At 47.4% G+C, this 27859-nt stretch overlaps 4 protein-coding genes across 12 annotated transcripts in view; 2 read left to right on the top strand and 2 right to left on the bottom strand.

Annotated features, from left to right (window-relative positions):
• Positions 1 to 362: 362 nt before the first annotated feature.
• Positions 363 to 16273, bottom strand: GFOD2 (glucose-fructose oxidoreductase domain containing 2). 6 transcript variants are annotated; one of them, XM_033517276.1, is made up of 4 exons: positions 15400 to 16273; positions 13562 to 13622; positions 7284 to 7623; positions 367 to 2642 (listed from the first exon to the last, which is right to left on the bottom strand). In XM_033517276.1, the coding sequence occupies exons 3-4, from the start codon at positions 7540 to 7542 to the stop codon at positions 1744 to 1746; spliced, it is 1158 nt and encodes a 385-aa protein (XP_033373167.1). In that variant the 5' UTR covers positions 7543 to 7623; positions 13562 to 13622; positions 15400 to 16273; the 3' UTR covers positions 367 to 1743. The 6 variants fall into 6 exon arrangements, with proteins under 6 accessions (XP_015495146.1, XP_015495148.1, XP_015495147.1 ...); XM_015639660.3 differs by lacking the exons at positions 13562 to 13622; positions 15400 to 16273 and adding an exon at positions 12614 to 12714 and having other exon boundaries at positions 363 to 2642; XM_015639662.2 differs by lacking the exons at positions 13562 to 13622; positions 15400 to 16273 and adding an exon at positions 11335 to 12435 and having other exon boundaries at positions 363 to 2642.
• Positions 13847 to 19100, top strand: LOC107209707. Of its 4 annotated transcripts, none has more exons than XM_015639691.3 (7): positions 13847 to 14239; positions 14888 to 15017; positions 16270 to 16533; positions 16904 to 16954; positions 17326 to 17430; positions 17898 to 17944; positions 18245 to 19100. In XM_015639691.3, exons 2-7 carry the CDS (start codon positions 14930 to 14932, stop codon positions 18431 to 18433), a joined length of 744 nt encoding a protein of 247 aa, XP_015495177.1. In that variant the 5' UTR covers positions 13847 to 14239; positions 14888 to 14929; the 3' UTR covers positions 18434 to 19100. The 4 variants fall into 4 exon arrangements, with proteins under 4 accessions (XP_015495177.1, XP_015495178.1, XP_015495179.1 ...); XM_015639692.3 differs by lacking the exon at positions 13847 to 14239 and adding an exon at positions 14269 to 14762; XM_015639690.3 differs by lacking the exon at positions 13847 to 14239 and having other exon boundaries at positions 14774 to 15017.
• A 1571-nt stretch (positions 19101 to 20671) lies between these two features.
• Positions 20672 to 26900, bottom strand: CIAPIN1 (cytokine induced apoptosis inhibitor 1). Its single transcript, XM_015639675.3, has 9 exons — positions 26020 to 26900; positions 25557 to 25738; positions 25114 to 25266; positions 24177 to 24253; positions 23762 to 23930; positions 23486 to 23559; positions 23042 to 23157; positions 22429 to 22498; positions 20672 to 21921 (listed from the first exon to the last, which is right to left on the bottom strand). Exons 1-9 carry the CDS (start codon positions 26088 to 26090, stop codon positions 21811 to 21813), a joined length of 1023 nt encoding a protein of 340 aa, XP_015495161.1. The 5' UTR covers positions 26091 to 26900; the 3' UTR covers positions 20672 to 21810.
• Positions 26901 to 27772: 872 nt separating this feature from the next.
• COQ9 (coenzyme Q9) overlaps positions 27773 to 27859 on the top strand; it is a 7028-nt gene continuing 6941 nt past the window's right edge. The window contains exon 1 of the mRNA XM_015639680.1: positions 27773 to 27845. Within this exon, the coding sequence (XP_015495166.1) occupies positions 27788 to 27845 (58 nt within the window). The 5' untranslated portion in view covers positions 27773 to 27787. The remainder of the gene's footprint in view (positions 27846 to 27859) is intronic.

The raw sequence follows: 27859 nt of genomic DNA, 5'->3' as shown, positions 1-27859 counted from the left end.
AAGAACCCTTTCCTAATATCCACTCTAACCATGCAGTTCCTTCACACAGCTTACAGTAGAGATTGCACAGAACATAAGAGCAGCCATTTAAAAAACCCTTTAAAACAGCACAGCAATAGATTTGTTTCTGTCAGTCTGGAAAGTAAATATCCAAAGTTAAATACCTAATTTACACACCAAGCAAAAACAGTGGTCCCATCATCCCATACAGGGATTTGCTTCTTACTTGGTGTCTTCTGGCAACCTCTACAATAAGAAGGATGGACTCACTAGATGCTGAGTCCCAGCTCTGAGGCTCCTGCTCATTTTTATTAGGATGGTTTTAGCTTGACCAAATCAAATACAAGCACACAGCTGCATAGAGAATTTCCTCAACAAACACATTTTTTTTATTTCTGTAGAAAACATGATACTTTTCAGGAAGGTCCAGCTTATGAAACAGCAGCGTGCATGTTAATATACATAAATACACAGGGTTACAATTTAGTGGGAAATACATTTAAAAAAAAAGCTTTCAAGTACACAAAACAAATGTAGTAAAATTAGACTATCCTTTCCACATACCTGCCTCAGAGAGAAACATTTCTCAAAAGGAATGAACTCCCACTCCATCATCTGCCAACAAATCTCTCCACTGGACACCAGCTGCAGGAGTGTGAAGATGGGCTGGACAGAGGATTAACAGCCAGTGTCTGAGATCAAGAACACATTTACCCACGGCAGTTCAGTCCCTGTTCTCTCAACTATCAGGATGTGTGTAGTGTGACAGTTACCCAGCCAGCACATTAAGAGAGCTGCAAGAGGTAGGAAATACCTCCTTCCTTCCACTTTCAGGTCCCTGAAAGGTTCATGCTGCACAACTTTGTTACCCACAACACTGTGGCAATCCCGTGACCCCGGGAGGCATTTATTTATTAACAGTCACAGAAATGAGAACGTGGCCCCACAGGCACAGCACCGGTGCTGCCAGGCAGTAAACACAACTGACATAAGCACAGAGCTTATGGAAAAACAGCTGCTGGATGCAGGCAGCCTCTTGAGTAGAAGGAATAATATCCACAGATATGGAAGAATAGCTCAATGCATCACAGACTTCCTGAAGATTTTCCTGCCAAGACACCATCAACAGAGAATTATAGTATAATTTAAATAAAACATCAGTTTGAATGAATTTGAAAGACATTTACCACATACAGGAAGCCAAAAGGCTGATCCTTATGTTAGTAACTTCAATCCGTTCCTTCTACTTTTTGTCCCGTAGGAGTTTAGAGACCGGTTACATCACTAAACTCTTTTCTAAAATTTTACAAACTGAGGATTAAAACATACATCAGTCTCCAAGAGAGAAGAAAAAGCCATCTGAACAACAGATACTCCCTGATCTTGCTCTACGTGCTCTCATGGTTAAATCAGCAACCTGTGCAACAGGGGTTGTGTCCCATTTCCAAGCCATGCAATGGCAGAGATCCCACAATTCACTTCAGCTACTGCAAGTGCAAAGGGCAATTCAAGTTTTCCTACCAGTCTCCAAGAAAAAAATTAAATGTTTGCAAAAAACAGAAACATTTAAAACTCTTTAAACAATTTAAACCAGAACCGTTCCTATCAGAACATATTTTACATATTTAAAAAAACCAAGAAACTCAGGCTATTAAATAAGAATCTACATATCTTAAAAACAGTTGTTTTTTTTTACATTACAGCCAGAAGTGTTAATTGTCCTATTTTCCAAGGTAGGAATGTTCATAAGTTATTTCTTTGAAGTGCCTCACAGAGGTTTTGGTTGGCATCTGGTTCCTCAGTCATCACCTCCACAGTCTCCCACTCACCTGACCTACTCGATTTCTTGATGGCCTCTACCACACTCTGCATGTAGAGACCATCTTCAAAAGAGGCTGCCATAGACACAGGTTTATGATCCCACGTCCGACGGTCTTCCTGGTCTTGGAAAGACTGCCGCAGGGCTTGCACCATGTACACCATTCCTTTCAGGTAAAGCAGCGGGATGTCCTTAAAGCCCTTATCCAAAAGGCCCTTGTTGACAGGCAGAGAGTCTGTAAACAGTAGTTCTTCCTGGAGCGCAGTGTTCTTCTGCCCGTACAAGTCTGTCCCTCGAGCTACGAGGCGCCCGGCAGACCCCACGATCATGACCTCATGGATGAAGGACCCGGGCATGTTGAAGTTGAGAGTCACAGTGCAACAGACGCCGTCGCTCATCAGCATCTGGAAAACGCAGAAGTCATCGCTGGTGACGTGGCGGATCCCGCTGATGGCCGTGTTCTGCTTTACAAAAGTCTTGAGCAAACCGTGGACCTTCTCTGCTCTCCTGCTGGTGAGGTGAGTCAGGAGGTCGATGATGTAGGTGCCCATGGTGTGCAGCCCACCCCCTCCCATGAGCTCGTCACAGATCCAGTTGTACTTGTGGCTGAGCAGGCTCCCCCCGTAGACTCGCACGTCGCAGATGATGACGTTGCCCACGTAGTGCTCCTCTATCAACTGCTTCATCTTCACAAAGGCGGGCAGGAAACGCAGAACGTTGCCAACGATGCTCATCAGCTTGGGGTAATACCTGGCAGCTGTGACCATCCTGAAGGCATCCACAGAGGTAGCAGCTTTCTCACACAGCACGTTCTTCCCTATTCCTGCAGCACAAATGAAAAAAAAAAAAAAATACAATATTTAGCACACATGAGCTAAACATGCTCAGATGCCCCAAAGGTTATTGGGAAGTGGTGTTTTTAAGAGTTGGGCTTTCCTGCTGCAATTTCTAAGGTAAAGGTCTGGGAACTGAAGTAGGAATGCCAAGTGCAGCAAGACTCAATAGTGTTTCCAAGATGCTCCAGTTGCAGAGCTGAAAAACTCTCCCAGAGGGAAGCTCCAAATAAAGAGAGGATTTTTACATCATGAAAGATAAATATCCAAATGGCATCATATGGCATCAAAACAAGACACAGTATGAGTGCTGTAGTAAAGAAATTATTTGAATACCTGTATAATCAGAGGAGAAAAAAAAAATCCATGTACCCTGCAGGGAAAAGGTGGAGGAAGGGGAGATTTGATTTTCACTTTGTGTTTCACCATCATTATATAATTTTATTTCTTTAATTAATTAATATAAATGGGACATACAATTTACTTATATATAAAAGACATACATACAAGTTCTGTGTACAGAACACAAGAATTAGAAATAATGCTTTGGTAAGTGGACTGTTTTAAAACAACCCTCTCTAATTAGAAAGCAAATCGTTTTGGTCTGCACATACAGCCTGTACAATCAGACAAAAGGTGATTGAGTTACACAGAAAAGAGCTGCACCCCCAAGCTGACCCACTGCACTGTTACTGCTACTGATGCACTTTACATCATGCTCAGCCTAAATCAATGGGGGAAGCCAATAATCCTCTTTCTTCCCCTAACTTTAAAGCAAAAAATGAAGTAAAACAAAAGAGCATGACAGTACAAGTCTTAATCAATTCTTACATTTGGAGCTTTACCGGTGTTTCCCTTCTCATGGCAGGGCTTTACTTTTACTGCTTTTTCCTGTTTTACATCTGTTCTGATCAAATACTTATCTAAACATTTTTCAGTATAATAACCATATTATTCCTAACATGGTTACTACAGACACTAACTGGGGATGCCAGACCTGAAGGTCAGTCATGGCACACTGCAGTTTCTGCCCAAGAATTGCAGGAATCACTGCAAACAATAGTGGGCACCTCTCTGAAAGCTCCTCCTTAGCCAGGAGCAGACTGTGCTCCCTGCTCAGAACAGCTTTTAACTGACTTCCAGTGAGAAGGTACCAGCACAGGCACCTCAGTCGGTCTGTGGCACGGGAGGGGAAGGCGGATCCCTCTGCGGGTGCCGCTCCCCGTGCTCCCCCTCCCGGCTGCACCCAGCCAGCCCTGAAGAAACCCTCCGAGCCAGGAGAGCCAGGACAGTCCTGTGTCCTGTGTCACAGCTCAGCCAGGGGACAGCTACAGGAGACTCAGAACCTCTGCTTCTAATAGACACAAGTGAAATCCTGACAGAAAATGAGAAGACTACAAGTGAGAAATCCCCAATATTGATATGAGTCTACAGCAGCTTTAATGAACAAAGGGTCAGGTCAAACTCCCAGTGGACACCCTGGCTGTGCACTGGTAACCCCCCATTTCAGGGACCATTTCTGACTCCCTGTCCCCAGTCCTGCTGCCAAGCCAAGGCACAACACTCACTTCAATATTTTTCAGGGCTAGCTGAAGCACCTGGACAAGCATCTGAAGCTGCTTCAGCCCAGTTTATCTGCCTTGTTTAAATGGCACTTGTCTCCAGGTGGGTTACAGCAAAGCACCACAGGAGAAAGCAAAAGGATGCTCACAGCATCCCGAGCAGATCCACATCCTCAAATCTCACAGAAAACCCAAGTGACCCTGGCTCCATGTACAGCCTGGGTACAGCTCTGCAGCCAGTGCTCTTCTGGTGCTGCTGCCCTGCCTGCCCAGCCCTGGGTCCCTGCAGAGGGCACTGAGAGCAGAAACAGCCGAGCCTGGGCACAGCCCTGTCATGCTGGGCTGCTACTCACACCAGGCTGTCCTTGCTTTGCTGACCAGCCTCACCCTCACCCAGTGCTCTGCCTCTTGTGGCAGCCTAGGCTGAGCCACTTGAGGAGCTAAAACTGGCTGATGCCTTTTTTTGGGATGGCAGCCAGTGCAGCACACTGACAGCTTGGCACAGCCCACCGTGCACTGCCGAGTGCCAGGACGGAGACCTGGGAACACATAACAGCTCTGGGATAATCCTGCTGTTGCCTTCAGTGGAACATCCCTCCAGCTGTCCCCAAACTCACAGAGATGGCCATGAAGCAAGGACAAGGGCCAAGTCAGAGATGGCTACAAGGTCCCTTACCGACTTAATGCCTTTTGTTTTTCAAGGCAGTGTAGCTTACATCCCTGGGATTGTTACTATTGTTTTGGTAATGAATAACCTGAACTTTGTACCATATTGTTTTCCTAAATCACAGCTGCAAAATTTTCAGTTGAGGCCATCATCAGCCAGGAGACATGAGAGCGTGGATGGGTGCATTTAACTGTGGGACATGAACCACAACACAGATATTTGGCGAAATTTATTTAGTTCCTCTGAGATCAAAAGAAGCACAGATTTAAAGACAGCTTCTTGCTTTGCCTGTTGTGGAGATAAACCATAAGATTACACTGATTTTAATATGAACTATCCCCTGGGCTTTGATCTGTTGTGTCTGGTTCATGAACTCAAACCAGTGTCACTGCTTTGTCCCCAGGCTTGTTCATGGATGCCTGTCAGCAAGAAACTTAGGCAAGGAAACTGCACCACCTAGAAAAACTGGGGTTTTTTCTCCTCTTCACCAGGAACAAAAGTGGAAGCATAATTTTTTTAAAAAGTAGAAAAATGTTAAAAAATAAGTGATTAAAGTGTCACCAGTTCAAAACAAACAAACCAAGCCCAACAAAACACAACACACAAGACCATTATTATTGCACCACTTCTGACATTTCCTAGAGCCCAGTCTCTTGGCAACAAAACACCAATCTGTTATACACAATTCACAGCCAATAATTCTCTGATTATAACCATCACTGCATCTATCTTAACTTCCAAAGAAAATGTTCCCATCTTTGGCCCTGTCCTGGTTCTGTGTTCCTTCAGAACATTCAGGCACAGGAAACCTCCCAACACTGGCTTTAAATAAGTCACACTATATTGGGCAGCAGACCTGCAAATACCTGCAATGAACCTGGAAAGCTGAAAGGCAAGGTCAGCATCACACTGGGTCTGGGATGTCTGCATCAGTTTGCAGATCAGAACATCTCAGGACAGGGGAAGTGATTGTTACCCTCTCCTGTTACATCCATCTCCCTGGCTCTTTCAGCCTTCCACCTCCTCAACTTCCATTGCATACAAATTCTGCATTTCTGCACCAGCTTTGCCTCTCCCTTTCCTCCTCTGGATAATGCCATCTTATGGGTTCCCAGACTTCAATGAAGGAATCTTGATGCCTTTTAGTTAATAAATCAGCAGAGAAAGTTCAATCCTCTCCTTTTTAGCCCACTTGATCATCAAGAGCGACAACACCTAGTGAAATGCATATTACCTAGCAAGTGCTTTAAAGAGCTTTTAGCATAGTTGAAGAGATAATTTCTAGCTTACAGCTCAAATATTTAAAAATCAGAATACCTTAAAATTCAAAGGACAGTACTCTAACAAGGTAAACAAACAAATCTAACAATGTAAAAAAGGAAAGGAAAAAAAAGCCTGAAATCTCTCTCTGCATATCTAAGTGGCATTACAAATGTTTGTGCAGGGACTTGTTTACTTCCAAAAGAAATTACTGTAGAGAAAAGAGGCACAACAAACCACCCTGGCTCACATGGTCTGAGATTACCTGTCCTAAAATTAACTCATGCATCTCCTGTAAACACAGTAAAAATATCACCCTTGTTATTTACAGAATTACACGCAAACTGACACCCACGCTGCACTAGAGGAGAGGACATTAACACTACAAAGTCACACACTGGGGAATTAAGAAATGTCAGGATGCCTGGGCAGTTGGCTCCCATCTCCCTGCCCAACCAGTCTGGGGTGTCATCCCTTCTTTCTCATCTAGCTGAATTCCTCCTGCTGTCCCCAACATCTGCCCTCCTGAGTCAGGTAGAAGGATTCCTCCACCTGGGACCACATCAGCCTGCTATGGACATGGATGTGCCAAGATGGTCCAGGTAGTGGCCAGGGTCACAGCTAAAACAGCATTTCGAATTCACAAGATTCTACTGAGTGCATACAAATATTTTTCAAAGGCTTTCAACTTCCAAGCTTGATTTTACTTGTGGCAAAAACAAAGAGCTGAACAACCCTCCCCTTCCAGAAAAATCTCAGTTTCCTAGTATAGGAAAATCTAAAATGAATTGAACAATTTAAGTTGTTTTGTTTTTGGTTTTTATTTTCTGTCGCTCTGGGGTTTTTTTAATGGGCATAAAGCCATTTACACTCTCATTACTATAGCTAATATAGCTGATTTTTATTACAAACTCCCTACCATAACTTCAGTCTGAACTGAACAAGGTATTTTAGCCCAGTTGCTTCAAGCAGAGCTATAAGCAATTATAACCCCAGGTAACCTTTCTCACAAATGCCACACAAAATTTTCAGCACTTCATTTGCCCATTGGTGCAACCAGAATTGTGCTGGGTAGCAGCTTCAAATTTCAATCTGCCAAGAAGCTACTGATTTTTGGTCCAACAGCAAGGATAAAAAGGTACCTAGAGCCTTCACAGCAATTTGCCGAGTTAGCGGTGGAGGGATGTTGATGCAAACCAAATCTACGTCCTGATGCAGCAAGACATCGTCAGTCCGACTCGTGTAGAAGGAGATGTTCATTTCCTCTGCCAGCTGCTTGGCCTCCTCTTCAGTTTTCCCCCAAAGAGCTTCAATGGAGAAGCCTTCTGCCCTCAGCAAGGGTACCAGGACCCGGGCAGCACTACCAGTTCCAAACACACCCACTCCAGGGAGCATTTTCATTCTTCATTCAAGCATCAGGGTCTACACACAAGCCTTCAATAAAACGTCTGGCTCCTCAGCTTGGTGTCCCATCCACAGTTCCTAAAATGTGAAAAGGTAAAAGGCATTATCAGGAAAAGTCACATTGTGATATCAAACACACCTATCCTGAATGCCACCTTCTGTCCCTTGTACGGCTTTCAACATTCTCAAACATCCTTATGACAAAAACCAAAACTCCCAGAAGGTGCAGTCTATAAAGATGCAGTATTAAGGGACAAGTCTGACTGACCTATTGCAGAAGAATGGTAAGAAAGCAGCTTGACAGAGTTACCTCCTCAGCTTCAAAACTCAGCACATGGGCAGAGAAACACACACAAGAATGCAGGATAAACCAGACACAGAGAGGCACAAACTGGGAGTGACAGGAAGCAGCAAGAGGACAGGACACAGAGTCTGTCACACTGACAGTAAAAGCAGTGCTGCTCCATTTGTGATGATGTAAGTCCCTAAATGAGATAAAGGTTTATGCAATGAGGTAATATCTTTTATTAGACCAATTGAAATAGCTGGAAATAATAAACATGCTTTGGGACACATAAATCTTTCTTCCAAATTAAATACACGAACTGAAAACAACTACTTGGACCTTAACAATTTTATGGCAAATAGATAAGTCAGTCTAGAGAAGATACAGAAAATATGTCCTGTGGGGAAAGCCTGGATTCAGTGAGCTTGTTTTGCCTGGGGAGGAGAAGCCTACAAGGAGAGAGAATGCCAGTGTTGAAATACACAGAAATCTGCTTTTTGAAAGGAAAAGGGAATTCCTCTGTGTCCACTGTGGGTAGTTAAAAGCTTAGGACAGTTAAAAATATCTCCTTCTGCTAATGCCACTTAATCTCCAGGGATGCAGGGTTTGCACAGAATTATTATATTCCCTACACACAAACATTTGGTCAAGTCACACACTCCTTTTGTTCTTCCAAATATTTCCAGGTATATCAATTCCTTTGATCCCTACCTGCCTGTATGTCTTAGCACAGCTGCTGTCCACAACTGGCCAAACTGCCTTTAGCACCAGCTTCAAGGAGAGATGTCAGAAGTGTCCTCCATCTCTGACACCACAGAAACCTACAATCCAGCTTTTGTTCTGTGCCTTTCTGAATTCTCATTTACTACACCCACTTGACCTTTTTTGAATATTTTTTTGAGGGAAAAACATGACTAATTCAGTTTTTGTTAGAAGCTCATAATAAAAAAGCAAAGACCATATCTAAAAAGAGAACTGATACCAACACCAGATCAACACCTTTGAAAAGACATCTATAAGCAGCAAGAATCTTGGCCTTTTTCAGCAACAGTGTTACTCATCTCCCCATCCCAAGACACTCACATTAAGTTACAAGACATGAAAGCAAACCCTGACACAGCAGTGGGCAGTACCAGCACAGAATGAAACTAGTCCCAGTGCAAGTGCTTTGTTTGCAATCAGCATCTCATTAGTCAGGGGGTGCCTACACTGCCCAGCATGTGTTATAAAACTGAACCCTGACTGAATTCTTAGGTACTTTTATAGTACAGACATTAAACTAGAAAACAGAAATGCTTGAGAGTATTTATCTTGCAAAATGCACAAATGTTTACAGATGCTATAAAATCGCTAATGAAATATTTACTTAATTCAGTATGTTCTTCCTTATTCTCTCTGATGTAGCATTTCCAGTGATACTGTCACTGTCATTCTTTGTAAGGATGAACAAAGTTCATTGGCATAAATTCCTTTTTATCCAACATTTAGCAGAACACTCAAATAAGGCAGTGACAAAGATCAAAAGGATCTTGAAAATATTTACTAGTCTACATAAAAGGGTGGGATCCTGGGATACTGGCAAGGAGGATGGCTTCTACCCAGGCTTGCTTTATATAAATCAGAAAAACAAAAAAAATACTCTTTTCAACTGGATGGACAGCAGGTATAACTATTGAAGACTCCACAAATCTGTTTAGCAGTTTATGGTCTGGAAGAATTAAAAATTCTCACAACAGAAAGAATATAATCTTCATTTGAAGGAACACAAAGTGAGGTGGAACAGAGACCAGGTGAGTGTGTGCCTGCTTGCACCAGATCACACAGAGGTGTCCAACTTACACAAAACCACAACGGTTTAGAAAAGGCTGAATTAGCTGAAAAGGCTCTAGAACACCACAGTATGTGCAACAGGAAACTCCTGATAAGCTCATTTCTGATAAGCTGATTTCTGTAAAACTCGCTCAGTTTGTTACTCTTTCCTGTCTTCCATCTAATTGCCTCTTAAAAATAATCTTCCACCTCGGAAGGTGGAATTATCTTAAATTCATTTATCCTAAAACACAGTATGCCTCTACATTGGTATCACTAGGAGCTATTGGCACAAACCTACAAAATCTAGTGATTAGCTACCATGCACCAGCTCCTGATGCTACAAGAACTTTGGGTCACCAGAAAGAAGAACTAGTACCACCAGAAAGCAAGAAGAAGCCAACCCAGCCTCACTAATGACTTCTAGCAGGGTAGCCCCAGCTCTCTGGGTATGGAGACACAGCTTGCACTGTCAAAGGGCCCCATAGGGCTGGAGACCCCCAACACTGCAGCCACCAGGCTCTGCAGAGTGGCTCTGAACAGAGGACAAGCTCCTCTTCCCTCCCCTGAGAGCCACCTGCAGCCTCCTCTTCCCCCACCAAACTTTTACCAACTGCAAAGTCCTGGTTTGGCAGGGCAGGCACAGCAGGATGGATGTGGCTGCTGAAGGACAGCAAAAAGACTATCACAGGGCAAATCACAGAGCACATGGAACATGAGCAGAACCGAGCAGATGCTGAAAGACCTGTAATGGGAGCTTTTAACAAGGGCTACATGTCTTCACACACACACTGCAGACACTCCAATGCTGGCAGGAGAGGGATTCCAGCCCAGGCCACCCTGAGCAAACAGCCCAAACCCTCAGAAAAAGGCCACTGCTGAGGAGAGGCAGCTGGAATTAACAGTGTAGGAAGAAGGAGCAGAGATCTCAGAAGAAGAGCACAGCTTCTGTGCTGTCACAGAAGTCCCCAGAGCACCATCGTCTGGAGCTCTATGTGCACATCTGGTGCTTTTCCTCTAAGCAGGGGGGGAGCAGAACTGGAAGTGCTGCAGAGATGATCAAAAGCACCAAGATCTTCTGAAAAGGAAGACCTAAGCAAAGAAAGATTCCTCAGTTTGGAAGAGACATCACAGGTAATAAAGTTGAGAGTGAACTTAGGCTGGAGAAAACCAAAATTTTCTCTGTCCTTCACCATGTAAGAGCACATCAAATGGAGCTCAGAGAAGGCAGGATCAAAAGAATCTGAAGGAGATGGTTCCTTGCAGCAAACTTTTTTAAGTTGTGAAGTGCCATTGCCACAAGACAGTGCAAACATTTGTCATTTACAGGGAGTGAAAAGACTCTTGTCTATCCACTGAGGCTCACTGAATGCACAGAAGTCACATCTAGCACTGAACCTAAAACTAGAGAAAAATTATTTTGGCAGATCATGGGAATAGCTCTGAGAAAGAAGTGCCTGAAAATGGTACTAGCACAGCTTAGAATCAGGTACAATTTGTACATATTTACTTTAGAACTCACCAAGCCTCAAACCTTCAAACAAGCCACAGCAAATTATTTACAAAAATTAAAATCCTAGTGCATCAGCCTCTCCAGTAGTCAAACACTGGAATGAACACTTTAGTGAGAACCCACCCCTGGAAAACCCAAAACTAACTTTTATGGGCAACTGAAACCAGACTGCAACAGATACCTTGCATGTCAGGAGATAAAAAATCAGTCTCTTTTTAAAAGAAATGAAATAATCAATCCTGCAACATCATTCTGACTTAAATTTTCCAAGAGAAGCACTTGAGAGCTCTGCCATTCGTTTTTTTTTGGTGGCCACAAAGCACCTTAATTTTTGCTGAATTTCACAGTGATTTTGAAGTCACATGCTGGTCATAGAAAGGAGCTTTTGACTCTTGGTACACATAGCAACAAGAGGTTTGTGATCCAGTGCAATGAAAAACCTGATGGTTCCTACAGGATCCCATTCAATCCCACGTTGAAGCAGTCTGGGAGCTCCAAAGGCAGAAGTCTCAAAAACAAAATAGAACAGTAAAGGATCACAGGGCCCAGAAACTGTTGTGGACCATTACAGATGGCCAAAGGTAGGGAAAGAATAACAGCCCATGTTCAGAAAGGTCAGAAAGCTGCTGGCCAGGGTAGCACTGGCTCTGCATAAAGAGAATGCTTTTCACATCTCTGACTTATCCTAAAAAGTTCCATTTGGGTTCCAAGAAAGATGAGGCACATGACGGAGGAGCACACCAGCAAGCACTTCTGCCCTTTGGCACAAACATACTTGAGGCTCTGTATGGCGTGGTTCACGTGTTGATGTCAAAAGTGACGTGCTTTTTTTACTAAACGTGCTTTTGATTCAGTGCCAGCGGGTTGTGTGATAACCCACAAGTGCACACTCCCACCACACCTCGAGACAAGCCCAGCACAGCACTGTGTCCTTCCTGGTGTGGATGTACTGCAGCGAAGGCCCCGTTCCAGGCACAACACTTCCCACAGGTGCCGCCCGAGGTCGAAGGTGCCAATGAGAACCGTGCCGGAGACAGCAGCACCTGGAAAATCCTGGAAACCAAACCGGCCTTCATGCAAAGCTCATGGCAGCCCCGGGGATGTCTCTGGCATGGTCCACGATGCTCTGTGCTGCCCGGGGCTGCGGGGCTTGGGCTGCGGCTCTTCGTGTGCAGGTTCCTCACAGGGCTGGACGGGACAGAGCTCACCTCACCTCTGGAACAGGGCAGGGCTCACCTCGCCTCACCTCACCTCGCCTCACCAGATCTTCCCCCTTCAGGGGTCTGGACGGGACAGGCCCCACCTCACCCCGCCGGCCCACACGGAGTTGGTACCCCCGGCCCCTTCCCAGCCTCTCCCGGCCCCGCGCCCTCCGGTAGGACCCCGATCCCCTCGCCGCCCAGCGGCCCCGGGACAGCGGAGGAGCCCGGGGGGGCTCGAGAGGTCCGAGGCGCCCTCACCTGTGCCCGGCCGGGCCACCGGGGTTGTCCCGCCTGGCGCATCCTCGGGCCGGGCGCGCTCCCGAGGCGGCCGCGCGCTCCCGGGGCGGCGCCCCTGCCCAGGCCGCGCATGCGCGCTAGCCCAGCGCCGCTCCGCCCCGCCGCCGGACAGCGGCCCCGAACATGGCGGCGCCCAGGGGAGCCTCACGCTCCGCGTACAGTGCGGCCAATCCTACGGCCGAAGATGGACGGGGAGGCGGGACTTATGGCGACGGACAGAAATAATAACCAATAGGAGATCAGCACTGAGTAGCGCTAAGTGAGGCGCTGTGGGCTTCAGAGGGGTGCCGGGTTCGGAGTGTCAGGGGTGGGCGCCTCCTCCTGATGATGCTGTGCCTCAGGGAGTCCGGGACACCGGCAGTGTCTGCTGCTCCGTGTCACCTCCTGCTCCGTGTCACTAACACCGGGGGTTCTGACGCTGGCTTGTCCGTGCACAGCTCCGTGAGGGCTCAGGGGCCTCAGATCAATGTGTCCCCGAGCCCTGTCAGCCCCACAGTGCTGTGAGGTTCGGGCCGAGGGCAGGATCGCTTTTGACGACCCTGCGAGGGCAGAGCACCACGCTACCCAAGGAAGAGCCACCACGAACCGGCAGAGGACAGCACTTCTCACATCTCTCCTCATCCTTCCCAGCATCGGTCAAGGTCAAGGAAGACCTTGGTGGCACGTTCTGTTTCCCTCGTTTCACTTCAAGGGAGTGGGGAGCTCCTGAGGAACTCTGTAACCTCCCTGTTGCTGTGGACATTGCATAGTGCCTGGTGTAGCTACTGCTGACCCTGTTATCAACAGCAGCATTGTCATTTCCTGCTCTTTTCTCCTTGGCAGAGAGCACTATGGAATGTGGCTGTGGAGCTGGAAGGGGCTGTGGTAGGAGAGCAGCTCTGTAGAGTCAGCAGAAGGCAAGACATTAACCTTTAGTTCCACCAGGACCACAGCTGGGAACATGGAGAAGGCACTTCCTGCTGGAGAAGGTCTTGGGTTCATCAGTGCCAGGAAACGTGGGAACCAGAATAGAAATGAAAAGGAAGGAAGCAAACAAGTACACATCATTATGCAATAGTGAAATGAGAGAAAACAAATATTTGAATGCAGAGAGGAACTGAACGTCACAAACAGCATGGGAAGAGATTAAGAGGTCCAGAGGGGAGAGCAAGAGGGATACAGAACCTCTCACTTTTCATTCTTGTGGATCTTGTACCCTCTTATCCTCAAATACCATGCTGGTGTTGCTGTTTTCTCATGTGGGTTGGTTTGCAGTTGTGACCTCAGCTTCAACCAGGAAGCTGAACCGCTGGCTGGTGGAGCAGAGCTCCAGTGAACACCCTTTCTTCTGGAGACATGTGTGGCTGGACTGGTGTGCCCAGCATGGTGTGGAGGGTGGTTACTATGGGTGCTGATAGAAACCAAAGGGGAGGAAATGGCAGATGGGAGGAGGTTTTGCTCTGGGCATGAAGAGGAAAAGCGGTGGCAGGCAGTGAGGAGCAGCAGAGATTCCACCCACAGAGGCTGGGGAGAGAGAGGGGCCTGCACCTGCTGACTGCTGCACATGTCCCCTTGGTGGCAGGGGTGACACAAGCTGTGTCTGGCCTGGTAGGTGTTCATGTCCTAGTGTCCCTCATGGCAGAGGTGGCAGGGAAATACAGGGGCTGGGCCGGAGCTGGGATCTGGGTACTCATGGTCAAACTGGGGACAGGGCTCTGCAGGGCCGTGTATGTCCCACAGCCAGAACACTCTGATCAAGCCCATCCCCATGTCAAACCACAAGTCCCTGGGGACTGGCACAGTGTGTGTGTCCCCACCTGGGCTAAGTGAGCACACCCCATAACCAGATGGGTGTGGACATCTCCCCATCCCCCTGCCGTGACAGCAGCACCACTTCCTCCAAGCGATCCATTCCCTGGTGTAAAACAAAAGAGACTTCGGTGGTATGGGGAGGTGGTGCTGTAGGAAACTTGGAAAGTGGCAGGGAGATGCTGGGCTGGGCCCTGGAGTATTGGGAAATGGCCATCAGCAACTCCTGGGGGTATTAGTCAGGTCTCAGGGCCAAGAGTGTGTGGACAGGAGGAAACCAGAGGAGGAATCGTAGAAGAGAGGAGATAAGAATTGGGCTGAGGTAAGAGGAGGAGAAGAAAGAGGAAGCCTGTGAGCACAGAGGGAACTGCCTGGTCCAGTGGTGAAGGGGTGAGGCCCCGGCAAGGCTTCAGCTCCCCTTGGCTGACCAGTGACCCTACACTTCAGGGAGAGACAGAGGCTCCTGGCTGATCTCACCAGGCACCCAGCATGGTCACCATGAGGCTGTTGAGAAGCATGGAGCTCTGGCAGGCCAACACCTTTCTGCCCCTGCTGCTCCTCACCTGGCTACCAGTTGGTGAGTCCCCCAGTGCCCTTGCCTCTGCTCTGAACTCTTCCCTCTTTGCTTATGCGTGCAGGAGGTGTGGAAAGTGCCTGCTGCTGCTTTTGTCTCTCCTCTTGCATCATTTAGCCCCTCTCCTGCAGCAGCAGCTTGCCATGTGCCTTGCAGAGGGGTCCCCCTTGCAGCTGTGCATGCACAGGCTGTGAGCTCCAGGGGCTTTGAACCAGCTCTGCCTTCAGCAGCAGGGAGAAAAGCCAGTGGCAGGGAAGGAAACAGAAATGCTTGTAAGCCAAATTACTGCAGAGGGGGGTCAGCTTCACATGGCAGATGTGGGTATTCCTTAAGAAAAAAACAGTCCTCCCATAGGATTTTTTTTTCCCCATCAAGACTTGCTCACCAAAATTCAGCCACAATTGATGTGTTGGTAGGGTTAGATCTCATCTTGCAGTGTCTTCCTCAGGCAGGCTCGAGCAGCACCACCAGGGAGGTGAAGTGGTTTAGTGTCACCTGAAACAATGGAAAACAGCAGAATGGAGGGGGTGTGGAGAAGAAAAATGATCTGGCACAGCTCATCTTTGCCAATGTGAATGAAGCAAATGCAGGAATGTACACATTCAGGGTGCTGAACACAAAGAATGTGTCCAAGAGCAGATGTTCTGAACTGAGCAAGGGTGGTAAGGGGTGGAAGTCCACTAACGCCCCTCTGAGTGGTAAGAAAGGACTGAAGAGAGGTGAGAGAGGGAAGACTCAGCTGAGAACGTGTGAAGTGACTTCAGCTCAGAGAGTGATTCTGAAGTACTCCAGAGTGAGCATTATGGGGTGGGATGAAGCCAGAGACACTGCAGGGAATCTGTTTACTATGTTTTCTTTGTTTCTCTAGGGCTGACCTTTCTCCACTGCCAATCTCCCAGTCCCACCTCATGCTCCATGAAATAGTGGAGCCTGAGGTACTTCCTGCTTGGGTGCCCATGTCACAGGGGGAGGAGGTGCCTTCTCCTTGATCCTCATGTTTCCAGTCCTTCCTGATGCACAGAAGTTTGTGCTCTGCACAGCATCCAGTGGCACAAGTCAACAGGCAACATTTCAGTGTTGAGTGCTTAGCGTGGTTAGAATGCTTAGAATTGTTAGCAGCCAGATTTAGAAAGGATCATCAGCTGCTGCAGAAAAGGACAGTCACTTCATTGTGTCTTTCATGAGTGACACATGGGACATGACCCTGTAAGATCATATATATTTCAGCTATCACTTCTGGTTTTGTTTCCTTCAGGAGCAGTCAGTCAGCAGGTACAGCCAGGCACCACTGTGCAGTTTGAGATTTGTTTGGAAAATCTCACGGTGCAGGTGAAGTGGTGCAAACCTGAATGTCTGGAGGGGGAGAATCAAACCAACACTGTGATTCTGGGAGAAAACTGTCTGAATTTCACCAGCTCAAGCCTGTGTACAGCCCACACAGGAATCTGTGCATGCAAGGTCTTCATCACAAGACCAAACTTGACAGACACTGGAAACAGCACACAAACAGCAGTTCACAGTAAGTGGCAGTGGGTCTGTTTCCATGGGGGACATGAGTGGGCAGAGAAGGATGCTACATCCAGCACTCCTCTGGTTCTTCCATGCATTGTTTCCCCTGAAAGCACCCTGAGAACTGGAGGAGCCAACCTAGAACAGCAGCTTTTGGCGGATTCATCCCCCCATGGAGCTGCTGGGCCATTGGTTCTTTCCTAGGACAGGCCATATCCTCCAGCTGCAGCACATCAGCCAAATACTGACATGGCTGGAGCTGTGGTGGCAGGAGAGGGACATCCAGGACTGTGGGGTCAAGACTTCTGCTGCAAAGCAGAGCAGGGTGCAGGGTATTCTCTGCCTCTGGACGGTCTCTCACTCATGTTTCTGTCTTTCAGGCTGTGGCTGTGCAGAACCTCTGACTGATGTCACAGGGAAGGTCTGGACAGGTGTGTCCTCACAGTCACCTGGCTGCAAGAGTGGAGGGCAGGAGGAGTCCTCAGGGAAAAAGAGGGAGGAGCAGTAAGGGAGAAAACAGCCAGTTGTTTTCCCATGAGTGGCTGGGACCCACTGCCAAACTGGGGTAGGCACCAGAGGCTGTGGTGCTGGGAAGGGGCTCTATTGCTCCAACTACCCCCTGGATGTGTTTGGAGACCATTCCCCACAGGATTTTGTCAGCACCTTGAAGCTATAGGTGGTTCAGGGTCTGGAAGCCCAAGTCTGGGAAGAAACTGACCCTGCCATGAAGGAGGAATGACAACCTGTGTCCCTGTGTGGGGGAAGGTGGCTCATGAGTGCCTCTGTGATGTTGTGTGTGCAGGACTCAACCTCCTCCTGTGCATCCTCCTTGGCTTAGCGGTCGGGACACTCCTTTACATGCCGGTAATTGGCTTCCTGCTGTGGCAGTGCACAAGGAACAAAACAGGTTGGCATTTCTTCCTCAACTGCTGGCCTGGACAAAGCCAGGCTTGGGAGATGTCCGTCTTTGACATCCTACTGCTCTTGCTTGCTCCATGTTCCCTTCACAAGTCCTCCTGGAGAAGGTGTCCTAGCATGGTGAGAAGGTTCACCCCCTTCCCTCCCTTCTGGCCAGTTGCTGGTGGGAGTCTGGTTATGGCACAACCTGTTGTGTGATTGAAACAGGTCTTGCATATCCAGAAGTGTCCACCTCGGGACTCTTCTCCATCCCTTTCAAGGGCTTTTAAGCCCTTCCCAACCCCTGCAGCCCCTTGGCCATCTTCAGAACCACAGAACCAGAGTGTCTTATCCTCTCCCACAACAAAAGCAGGATCGATGCAGATGTTTTCTTGATTCTTTCATTATTGTCTTAATTTAAAATAATGATCATTGTCACTATTTTAACTACTTTTTAAACTAAGTTTCCTTTTTCAGGAGAGCTCATGAGCGGGGAAGTGGCAGAGAGGAATCAGGTCAATATGGTAAGCCAGGGAGGGCTTTGCACGTATGGCTTCCTCCTCCCTGTCAAAAAAAAGCATTGTCTGTTGAATACACACTTAAAGGATTTCATAGTAAAATCAGCTTTGCTTTTCTGAAAACACGGTCCTAAACACTTATTAACTCCTATTAAATAAGGGCTTATGAGTGTTCAAGTAGGTGGCACTTCTGAGTGATCTGGGTAATGCTTGGGCAGCGCAAAGAGTAGTGCCAGTGGAAAAATATTAGCAGGGGAGACACAGAAAAAGAAAGCCAAGGCTCTACTTGTTGTTCTCTCCCTGCAGGCAGCCCCAATGACAGGGACTGAGGACCTGACCTATGCCAACCTGAATTTTGGAAAGAAGGAGACAGTACCTGCCTCCTCCAATGTCATTTACACTGAGATCAAGCCATCACAACAGAAGCAGAGTGCTGGGGATGGCAGTGCTGCCAGCACAGAGATGGATGCCTCCTCCAAGGAAGAGGGCAAGTGAGGGAGGTGAGCAGCTTGTTGTCCGCCTCTTGGGGTTGTCCTCCTCAAAAACTAGGTGTTTGCTCATACAGCAGTGCAGTCTTGGTGACCAAAGACACATTTTACCCCCGAGTGGCTGCAGAACCCTGCTCTATGTTCCCCTGGAAGAAGCCATGGCTAATGGTGAGGACAGAGCTTTTGAGCCTGTTTTCCCCTTGCCTTCTGTGGCTCCAAACAGTGCCAAGCCTCAGCAACTCTTTTCAGTCTGCAGTCACTGACAGGCTCCTCTAGCTACTTGCTCCATGTTCAGGAATGACACTGTATACTGTGTGGCAACATGGTGTTCAGGAAGAGCTTGGTCCTGGATGTGCTGGGTGGCATGGCCATGAGAAGTCCTGAAGCAATCTTCTGGATTTTCTCTGGAGCAGGCATCTGCTGTGATGTGGGTTGACCTTGCTCTCATTCACTCACTTGAAACTCAAGTGGCAAGGATGGAAAAGCATTGCTTGCTTCACAGAGGTGCTGCTGCAGTGATGCACATGGATCTGCTTTGTACTGGGAGTGGCTAGGTGTTTTTGCTGGTTTGCTGGTGAATACCCTTCTCGTGGGTAGAGCACTCCCTTTTGTGCCCTCCTTTTTGATAATGTTGTGTTTATTGTGAGTTTTTCAGTAAAACTGTGATTCCCACTTGTGGTCTCGCCTGGTGTTTCCTCTGCTGTTGGAAGAGGATGGGGAAGAGGAGCAGCTTGAGTGGAGTTAATTTTCCCACTGGGTTTGAAACCAGCACATAGCTCTAATGATTTAGTGTTATAGCCACAACAGATGCTGAGGTTCAGAGATGACCCCAAAAAGCTTTCAGCTAAGAGGTACAGACACCTGAGACTTGTACTAACAGCCTTGGCAGCCACCTATTATTTACTTAGGGAAGGGGGAAAGTTTCAGGGGAGGCAAATGTAGCTGCAGAGTTCTTCAGAATCCCACTGGTCAAAATAGAAGGCCATGAGGAAAACCACAAAGGACATGAACAGAATGACATGTTCACTAAATTGCAGAGGCAAAATTGGAAAGCTGAGGTACAAATCAAATTAAGACTAACAAGGGCTGCCAGAGGCTCTGCGTTTGCTTACCTGCCTTAAAAGAAGTGGAGGGAAAAACATGGCTCATTGCTTCACCAGGGAAGAGTTATTGATCAATGAAATGGAGGAAGCTGTCATAGTGTTGCATTTAGATACTCCTTTATGCCCAAGGTTAGTGGGGAATCAGATCTGGGATAGCATTTTTAACAGGGATCCAGACAAGAAGCCATGAAATAGCCTTGGAGCAATAACACCAGTGAGCAAGAGGCAGGGAAAGGCTGCTGGAGGAACTAACTGAGGCAACCTCTCCAGTGCAGGCAGGAAGGGTGGGGGCAATCATTGCCCACTGGTTATTTTTAAAAAGTGAAGCAGCTACTCTAGCCAGAGCTGGGCCTCCAAATTTCACTTCTCAGAAAGATGCTATCACAAGCAGTTAAGCAAGTATGTGAAGATAAAGCAATGATAAACACAATGCCCTCCTTGCCCCAGACTGCTCCATTTGGAGAGGGCTCCCTGTCTCTGTGTGCACCCAAGGCAGGTGAGTGAAACATCCACGATGGGTTTTCCTGCCAGGAGCATGAAGTGTGTCCTTGCTGCCCCCCCAGCTCTGCTGGCCATAAAAAGGAAGGCTGACTCATGCAGAGAAACAAAAGTGAAAATGCTTCTTCCCCCTGTTTGGGCAAGAGGAAAGCAGGGTTCAGGGTAAGGGCTGCCTTTATCAGGGGCCTCATAAAGAGATCTGGTCTTCTACTACCAGTGGGGCTGAGAAAAGGCAATAAAACTCTCAAAAGCCCCAAGTGTGCTGAGGCTTTTGCCCATTCCCTTACATCACTAGCTAGGAGCAACAAGGTGGCTGGATAGGTGGTTTATCACACAAATCCTGTCTCCCTGGGAGCTGTTCTCACTGATGATAAAGGCAGGGAGTAGTGAGAGAGGGGTCTGGGAAAGCCTTGCTCTGGAAAGAAGGGGCTTCAATCCCACCAGTGACAGCCTGGGGCAGTGCAAGCATCTGAGCGGTCAGAAAGGAGTTTTCTCAAATTTTCCTTAATATCTGTTGTTTCCAGTGCATATCACATATTCAAGTTTTCAGAGGAACAATTTATGGAGAACTCCAAGATGCAACCTAACATTTGAAGAGTTTAAGAAATCATTGAGAGGCTGCATAGAAGGAGACACACTTAGAATACCACTAATGCCAGCCTTAAAACAAAGGCTTTACTATTGGTCACTTTTATTTCAAGAACAGAACAGCCTCTCATCCCAGCCCCTTCCATGAGTTTAGTAACTCAGGTAGCACACAAGAAGAAGTCACATCCTGTAGATCAAGAGCTCCAAACAAAGCAGTCCCCACTGAGACACTGGGTGTGGGCTTTCCTCCTCCCCCTCCCTGGGTGAGAAGCAAGCCTGGCACAAAATGTGAACAGCACCCTCATCCCACACCTGCAGGATGCTTCACTAGCAGAAACTACAGAAATAAATAGTATCTCATGGAGAGGGAGCAGAGGGCCACCACAGATCATCTAGAAATTAAGTTATTGCTATGTTGTTATGTATTTGACACTGCAGGTAACTCATTTGGGTAACCACCAAGAGAGGTGACAGTCTCAGATTGCCCTTGTGTTATCTGTTCATGTTGGACTGAAAGCTGTGGGAAGACAAGACAGATCTTGTTCCATCGGCTCCCTGCCTTAAAGGCAGTTCTTGGTAGGACTGAATCTTGTCATTTTGCTGAAAACAGCTGGGGGTAGAGGCTCCCAATACACTTGGAAATTCATCATGCCTGCCAGCCTTTCCCATGCACACTGCTAAGAGTACATATTGCTAAGTGTACTCCCTGTTCCTGACTTGCCACAGGAGCTGCTGAACCACCTTCACATGACAAAGGGCTGCAGGTTCAAATTTCAAAGAGAGCAGGAGCCCAGTCACCCCGGGGGCTGAGCCAGAGCTGCAGATTCACCGGGGAAAATCAGGACTAATTACAGCTGTAGGACACGGGCATGGGAAATGCCACAGGCACACAAGGACAACACGTGACTGTACTTCCCCCTGCTGGTGGGACACGCTGTGACGGCCAGCGTCCAGGATCAAGTCAGGTCAGCCAAAACAAGGTGTAACAAAGTCTAATACGTGACTTGTCACCAGAGGATCTGGTAGCCCAAGGCTGATGACAAGTGGTGAGCTCACAGCAGTGTCAGTGCCCGCAGTGTCCCTCCCCACATGGAGTATTGGCTGGAGAGCATGAGTTGGAGAGGATGAGGAGGACTGCAGGAAGAACCTCAGAGTGACAGAAAAGCAGCAGAGTCCTTGGCAGAACACATCTTTGTTAGGCATCGTGCAGCTGGTTCTCTTGCAGGAGAATCTTCTCCCCAGGCTTGAAGGCAGGCATCCCCAGGTAAGGGCAGCTGGCACAGCGGAATGCATCCCCCAGGTAGCACTGGCAAGGGAAAGAAAAGCACTGTCTGTAATCAGGTGCCACTTTCAAGTCTCTTCCTCTACAATACAGCTTCTCCAGGTCAAGAGACATCATGCTTCTCAGCATCTATGAGCATAGAAACTGCTTCCCTTCTACCCCCTTCTCAACACATCTGGTTAGTGTGGATGGCAGAGCTGTGCAGGCATTGGGCTCACACAGAAATGAGTCACCACCCCACTTGGTGCACAGGCTGAGGCAGCCCCCTGAGCTCCCACAACACAATCCTCCCTGGGCAGATCCTGGTTAGGCCATGAGCAGAGAGGGAAATTCTCATTGCTCACTCTGATTCCCCCAGGGAGTCAGAACAGACTGCATGGGCACAGGGCAAAGGCTAAAACTCTGTAGAAGCTGCATGGGCAGTGTGTGGAAGCAGTAATCCAGCTCAGGCAGCAGTGTCTAGGGAACACAATTCTTACATAGAGATCATATACTGCAGACCATAGTATAAAGACAAAAATTACTAATTACATTTCCACAGGCAGATTTGGGCTGTGAGCTCTTCTTCTCCTGTTCCAGTTCTTCAGCTAGGCCACATGTGCTGTAGAAAAACAAAAAAGTCACCTGCATCTTCCTACTTAAAGGTCATGAGTCATCAACACTAGTGCCAGCCTTACTCACATGCAACAGTGTCACATGACAACTGTCACACGACACAGCTAACTCTGGGACTCACGCTCCTCACTTTGTTCTTCAACACCACGGTTTGTATAACAAGTGTTGAAACATCCCTCAAGTTTCAACTGAGTGGGAAATGACACTACAGCACTTGTTATATGTGCTGTTTCTCCTTACAATGTGAGAAACCAGGGTTTTAGGCAAGCTGCACAAGCTATGCAGCCACCTCCAAGGTATACACCATCATGATAATATACACCATCGTGATCATTTGTAACAGTCACAGGTCAATTATCACTGTATTTGAATTTACATTCCAATAATTAAGATAAGAAAGGACACGAACCAAGAGAGTTAGGCTCTAAAGAACAGCAAATTGCCTACAATCTTTTTTAAATCCCTCTAACTCTTAGGAGTTCAATGCTGCAGTTGAAAGGTCCACTGATACATGAATTCCAGCACTGACCAGTTCTTGCAGGCTTTCTTTTTGCCCATTTCTTTGCAGGATGGAGCTCTGAGCGACGATGGATCTGGCTTTTTCAAATCCTCTGAATCCAACAGCTCATCAGAGTCCAAAAGATCCTGAAAATACACCATGAGAGACAAAATGCAGGAAATGGACTTTTCAGTAGGGAATGGCACTACTGAGTTATCTTCAAAGAAATGGTGCTGTCTGTACACTGGCATGAAAGTGCTGCAGTTCTGTCCTCTTATCCCTGTCTCCTCTCTGCCCTCACCACATCACTGAGCTCTCCAGACCCCATGGAGATAATGAGCTATTTTGCCTTAGGGAGGTTTTTCTACCTCTGAAGTTGTAAAGCCTCTCAAGAGACATCACTGAAAATATTTAGAATAGGAAAGAATGGGGAGAGAGAAGGAACAGCAGAGCCTCACAAAGAAAATCACTTACCATCTCTTCATCATTCATATCATTGGCAGACAGTGTCCACAGCTTGGCAGCAGCTGGGTCCACAGAGGGTTTTCCTGGAACCAAACAAAGGAAGAAATAGCAATTATTCCAGCCTTTGTCCCATCTACTCCAAACAGAGTTCAAGCAACTTTAGGAAGCCTCACTTCATAGGTTTTCACTGTAGCATTCCCTACTTGGGAACTGTCCCCCTGTTGCAAGTGATACCTGTCACTGAGAGCCACCAAATCCAGATATTCAGCATGCATCATGCCTTACCTGAAGGACCAGGTCTCTTGGCAAAAGAAAGCTTGAGCTGACTTGATGATCCCACTTCGAAATTGGGCTTCCTCCCTTCTATCTTAATAATGAGAAGGTCATTGCCTTGGTAACCCAGATGTTCTCCAACAGACTGGGCCTCCTCTGGGGTCGGCGCTTCCTTTTGCAGCTGCCAAGTAAGATTTTAGGTTAACCTCATACAGAATCCCTTCTTTTAACACCAAGCCCAGCATTCCAGAGAACAGACAGTATTTTCAATCCTAAAGAAAAACGCTATGCTGACAGTAACTAAAGTTTTTGCCAGGCAGTGGCCATGTACATTTACAGCAAACAGGGTTGATAAAAACCTCATCACTCAGCAAATCCCCAGGTAACTGCCCAAAGGCATTTCTGGAGATGGTAAACACATCCCTACCTCCTTCACTTCCACCAACCCAGAGAGAGTCAGAGTTGTGAGGAGCTTGGCTGCTGTCTTGATTTTGCCATTGTCTCCTGCAAGACACAAAAGCAGAGAGTAGGAGAAGGCAAGAACAAGAATGGAGCTCACTGAAAAACCTGAAAGGCAAGAACTTTAGAGGGAAGCATTCAAGCCAAATTTCTGCACCAAAATTGGGCCCTTTCTAGTTGACAGCAGAACAAATCAGAAAAAGCATCAGCAGCTTGTTCATTAGAATAACAGTATGGGGACATAAAGCTATTCTAGATTCAAGTATGATTCTATATATGCCAAAACATTTCTCAATCCAATCAATACCCATCAAAACCAATTTTTAAAAAAATCCCGAAACCTGAAACAAACTCCCTCCTGAACATTTTTACTTATTAAACTACTCATGAAGTTTTCAAAACATGGACTCCTAAACGAACACACTACATTAGGAAATCATCTTCTATTCACCTTCTCATGGCTCCTCCAGCAGTCCCATGGCAGGTGCTCTAGCTTTTCTCCTAAAATTCAGTCCAAACAGTTTTAACCTTTTCTAGATAACTATTTCTCAACTGACTTCTGAGGCAATCTCTTCAGCCTCTGTCACCTGTTTTTAAAAACATTTCGGAAGCTCCTCAGAAACACAACACCTGTGACTACTTAGCACTGCACCCTGAGGAGAAAACAGTGGTCACTGAAGCTTTTCCATGCAGTTTAGGAACAAGCTATCCTGCATTTTTGATAGGAGAGTGACTGCAAACATCTCTAATGGGTATCAGCCTAAGCACAAGATAAAAACCTTGTGATTTGGGTTAGTGTGTCAGGAGAATGAAAATCTCTGTGTTGATCGGGGTTCCTGTCCTTTCTATTTCAGTCTAATCCTCACAAGAAATGCTATGTTACCATGGAAGCAAGATTCTCTCACCTGATTCTGTAACCACTGGTTCTTTCAGGAGGACACGTCCCCCTGGCTTAAGTATCCGAGCTACCTCTGCCAGGAGTTCCACACTGTGCTGTGCTGTACTACCTGGTACCATGCCAGAGAGGATTACGTCAAAACTGGACTCCCTGTGAGCCGCTGTGGAGAAAGAGCAAGATGGTACAATTTTACATGTACACACACTGCTTAATACACCAGTTCCACTTCCCTCATCCGTCGTGCTTAAGTACAACAGCAGTAACTGATTAAAGACTACAATCATACACAGCCAGGGTGCATCACTTTCCCTGCTGTACTTTGTGTAAGGGTCAGCAGCAGGTGCTGTCAATGTTCTGAGTGCTGACTCTTGAAGTGGGAAGGTGTTGGATCACACAACAGCAGAACTCTCTCCCTTTAAGGAAACAGTGAAAAATTAAGCTCATTCTTACACTGAGGCAGCTGGTTAACATTTTCCACGGAGACACGATTATCAGCTCCCACCAGCACCTGGACTTTATCCACCAAATCCTTCAGGGCTTCGACCGGCGAGGAGCTGTCCCAGACGATGGCCACGCGCTGGCCTGGAGCGACTCCGTACTCCCCCATTTCACAGCAGCAAACCTGGCACTGGCTGGGGGAGGAACAGGGCAGGAGTGAGAGGAAGGGTAAGTGCCAAGCACAGCACAAACCTCTATGGACTGTGACTTAATCAGCTGAGTTGTTTTAATAAATGGGGATAACTTTCTGGAAATGAGCAACACAAAGTTTCCGCAAACTGAGCGTTAGCAGGACATGAAAAAAGAGCTACACTTCAGGGTATAATTCAGTTTCCCTCCAGCTCATGCACTAGTTTTGCTGGGACACTGCAAACCGTGACTTAAAGAAATCAACAAAATAACAAAGAAAACATACCTGCTTTCCTTAAAAATCTGAATATGACAGAGGATTTCTGGATTTCCTGAGCAGTGACAGTTACTTGACATTAAATACTGCCTTGTCTCTCCTACTCCAAACACAACCTAGCAGAGTTTGCTTACGCAGTAGATGAGAAGAAAAAGGTAACTTTCAGCATTCCCAGCATTCCAGATTGAGGCTCTTCCCACCGTTATGATTGGTGGCACTGGGTGAGCAAATTACAGGGAGGGAGGAGTGGAACAGACTGTGCAGGGACAGTTTTGAGAAAACTCTCTCCACTGATATTTTATATGAGATTGCATTCCTTGTATGGCAATAGTATCTCATCATCACCTCTTCTCACAGCAGCATCAGCTACTGAACCCGATTACCTCCCCTTTTTCCTCTATCCAACACAAACCTATTTTCTTCCTAATGTAACATGACCACAGAGAACAGAGAGCACTGTTGACCAGAAGAGTTCCCAGTGTATCTTCAATTAGCTGCAAACGACACACCTTTCTGGACAGTTGTAAACAAGGTCTTTACCAGGAATCACTACATCACACATCCTGGGTAATTCCTTACTGCCACCACTTTGTCACTAAGGCACAGCTCATGGATATGCTACACCAAATTTAACTGCAGTAAGGTGAGGAGTGGATTTTGACCTACAGTTCCTCTGGCTCTGTGTGCTGTGGACTCCCCCTCTCTCCTGGAAACTGCAAACAAGTTCAGAATGGGACAATCGATGCCTTTTCTGAGGTATTGCAGTAGGAATTCACACTGAAACAACCACAATGCAAACCCTGTAGGGAATGTACACCTTGAATGTACACTGCAGGTTGTAACATCTCACAGCTGTTTTTGCATGTGTGACAGACACTAAGCAGCTACAGCAGCATTTATAAACACATATACTAATCCCATTAAAGAGTCATCTTTCCCAAGAAGGCTGAAAATCTTGAAACATACCTAAACTTCTAGGCTAAGGTGGGAAAGATAAACCCGAAATCACACCTTCCTCTCTGAACAGCAGGTTATGACTTTGCAAGATCAGTCAGAGCCCAAACTGCATCAACAGCAACACCACCTCCCTGAGGTGCGGGGAGGACGCTGAGGATCCCGTGTGGGCGGCGTGAGGAGGGGCCCTTATCTCCATGTCACACACATTTAACAGTCCCTGAGGAACAGGGCAAGGAAAGGGGTTAAACAATAGCGCAGGCTCCGCTTCAGGAGATTAGAAAACCGCTGTGCTGGAATGGGATGATCGTGACGGTCCCTTCCAACCCAATCCATTCCAGGGTTCTATAGCACGTCAGGGCTGTAAACTGCAGCCTCCTGACGCAGCACAGCCAGCTCCAGGCTCCCGGGAATGCCGCAGCTCCCGGCGGCCGGGACCGCTCCGGCTCCCAGCGGCGGCGCAAGGCTGCAGGCCCTACAGCAGGTGCACCTTTTGAGCACACGGAGAACGGGCGGATAAACCTCTCGGTCACCGAGCAGGGACGATTCAGAGGGAGGAAGGACAGGATACGTGAGGAAATTTCGTGAAGGAATTACTTAAATATACACACACACACACACACACACACACACACACGCACACACACACAGCCCCTCCCCTGCGTTGCAGACGATGTCTCAGAAAAGAATTTTAAGGGGAAGGAAGGGGGAGCGCCTGGCCCGTCTCGCGCTCACCTCTCGCGGTTCGACCCGCTCGGCTCCGCTCGCTCGTCCCGGTCTGACGCCGTCACCGTGACGTTATCGCGCTCTGCCCGCTTCCAAGATGGCGGCGGCGGGCGGGCTGCGGCGCGCGGGCTGGCGGCTGTGGCGGGGCCGCGCGGGTGAGGGGCGGGGG

This window comes from Parus major, chromosome 11 (assembly GCF_001522545.3).
Source record: "Parus major isolate Abel chromosome 11, Parus_major1.1, whole genome shotgun sequence".
NCBI lineage: Eukaryota > Metazoa > Chordata > Aves > Passeriformes > Paridae > Parus > Parus major.
This window is presented reverse-complemented; position numbering and strand designations above follow the sequence as displayed.

Excerpts from the sequence above, each read along its gene's own strand:
- GFOD2 (XM_033517276.1), bottom strand. The coding sequence starts at position 7,542 with ATGAAAATGCTCCCTGGAGTGGGTGTGTTTGGAACTGGTAGTGCTGCC. Across the intron at positions 2,643-7,283 it reads AATTGCTGTGAAGGCTCTAG|GAATAGGGAAGAACGTGCTG; the intron begins GTACCTTTTTAT and ends TTTGTGCTGCAG.
- LOC107209707 (XM_015639691.3), top strand. The coding sequence starts at position 14,930 with ATGGTCACCATGAGGCTGTTGAGAAGCATGGAGCTCTGGCAGGCCAAC. Across the intron at positions 16,955-17,325 it reads CACAGGGAAGGTCTGGACAG|GACTCAACCTCCTCCTGTGC; the intron begins GTGTGTCCTCAC and ends TTGTGTGTGCAG. Across the intron at positions 17,945-18,244 it reads AGAGGAATCAGGTCAATATG|GCAGCCCCAATGACAGGGAC; the intron begins GTAAGCCAGGGA and ends CTCTCCCTGCAG.
- CIAPIN1 (XM_015639675.3), bottom strand. The coding sequence starts at position 26,090 with ATGTCAAGTAACTGTCACTGCTCAGGAAATCCAGAAATCCTCTGTCAT. Across the intron at positions 23,931-24,176 it reads GGTTGGTGGAAGTGAAGGAG|CTGCAAAAGGAAGCGCCGAC; the intron begins GTAGGGATGTGT and ends CTTACTTGGCAG. Across the intron at positions 23,158-23,485 it reads ATATGAATGATGAAGAGATG|GATCTTTTGGACTCTGATGA; the intron begins GTAAGTGATTTT and ends GTGTATTTTCAG.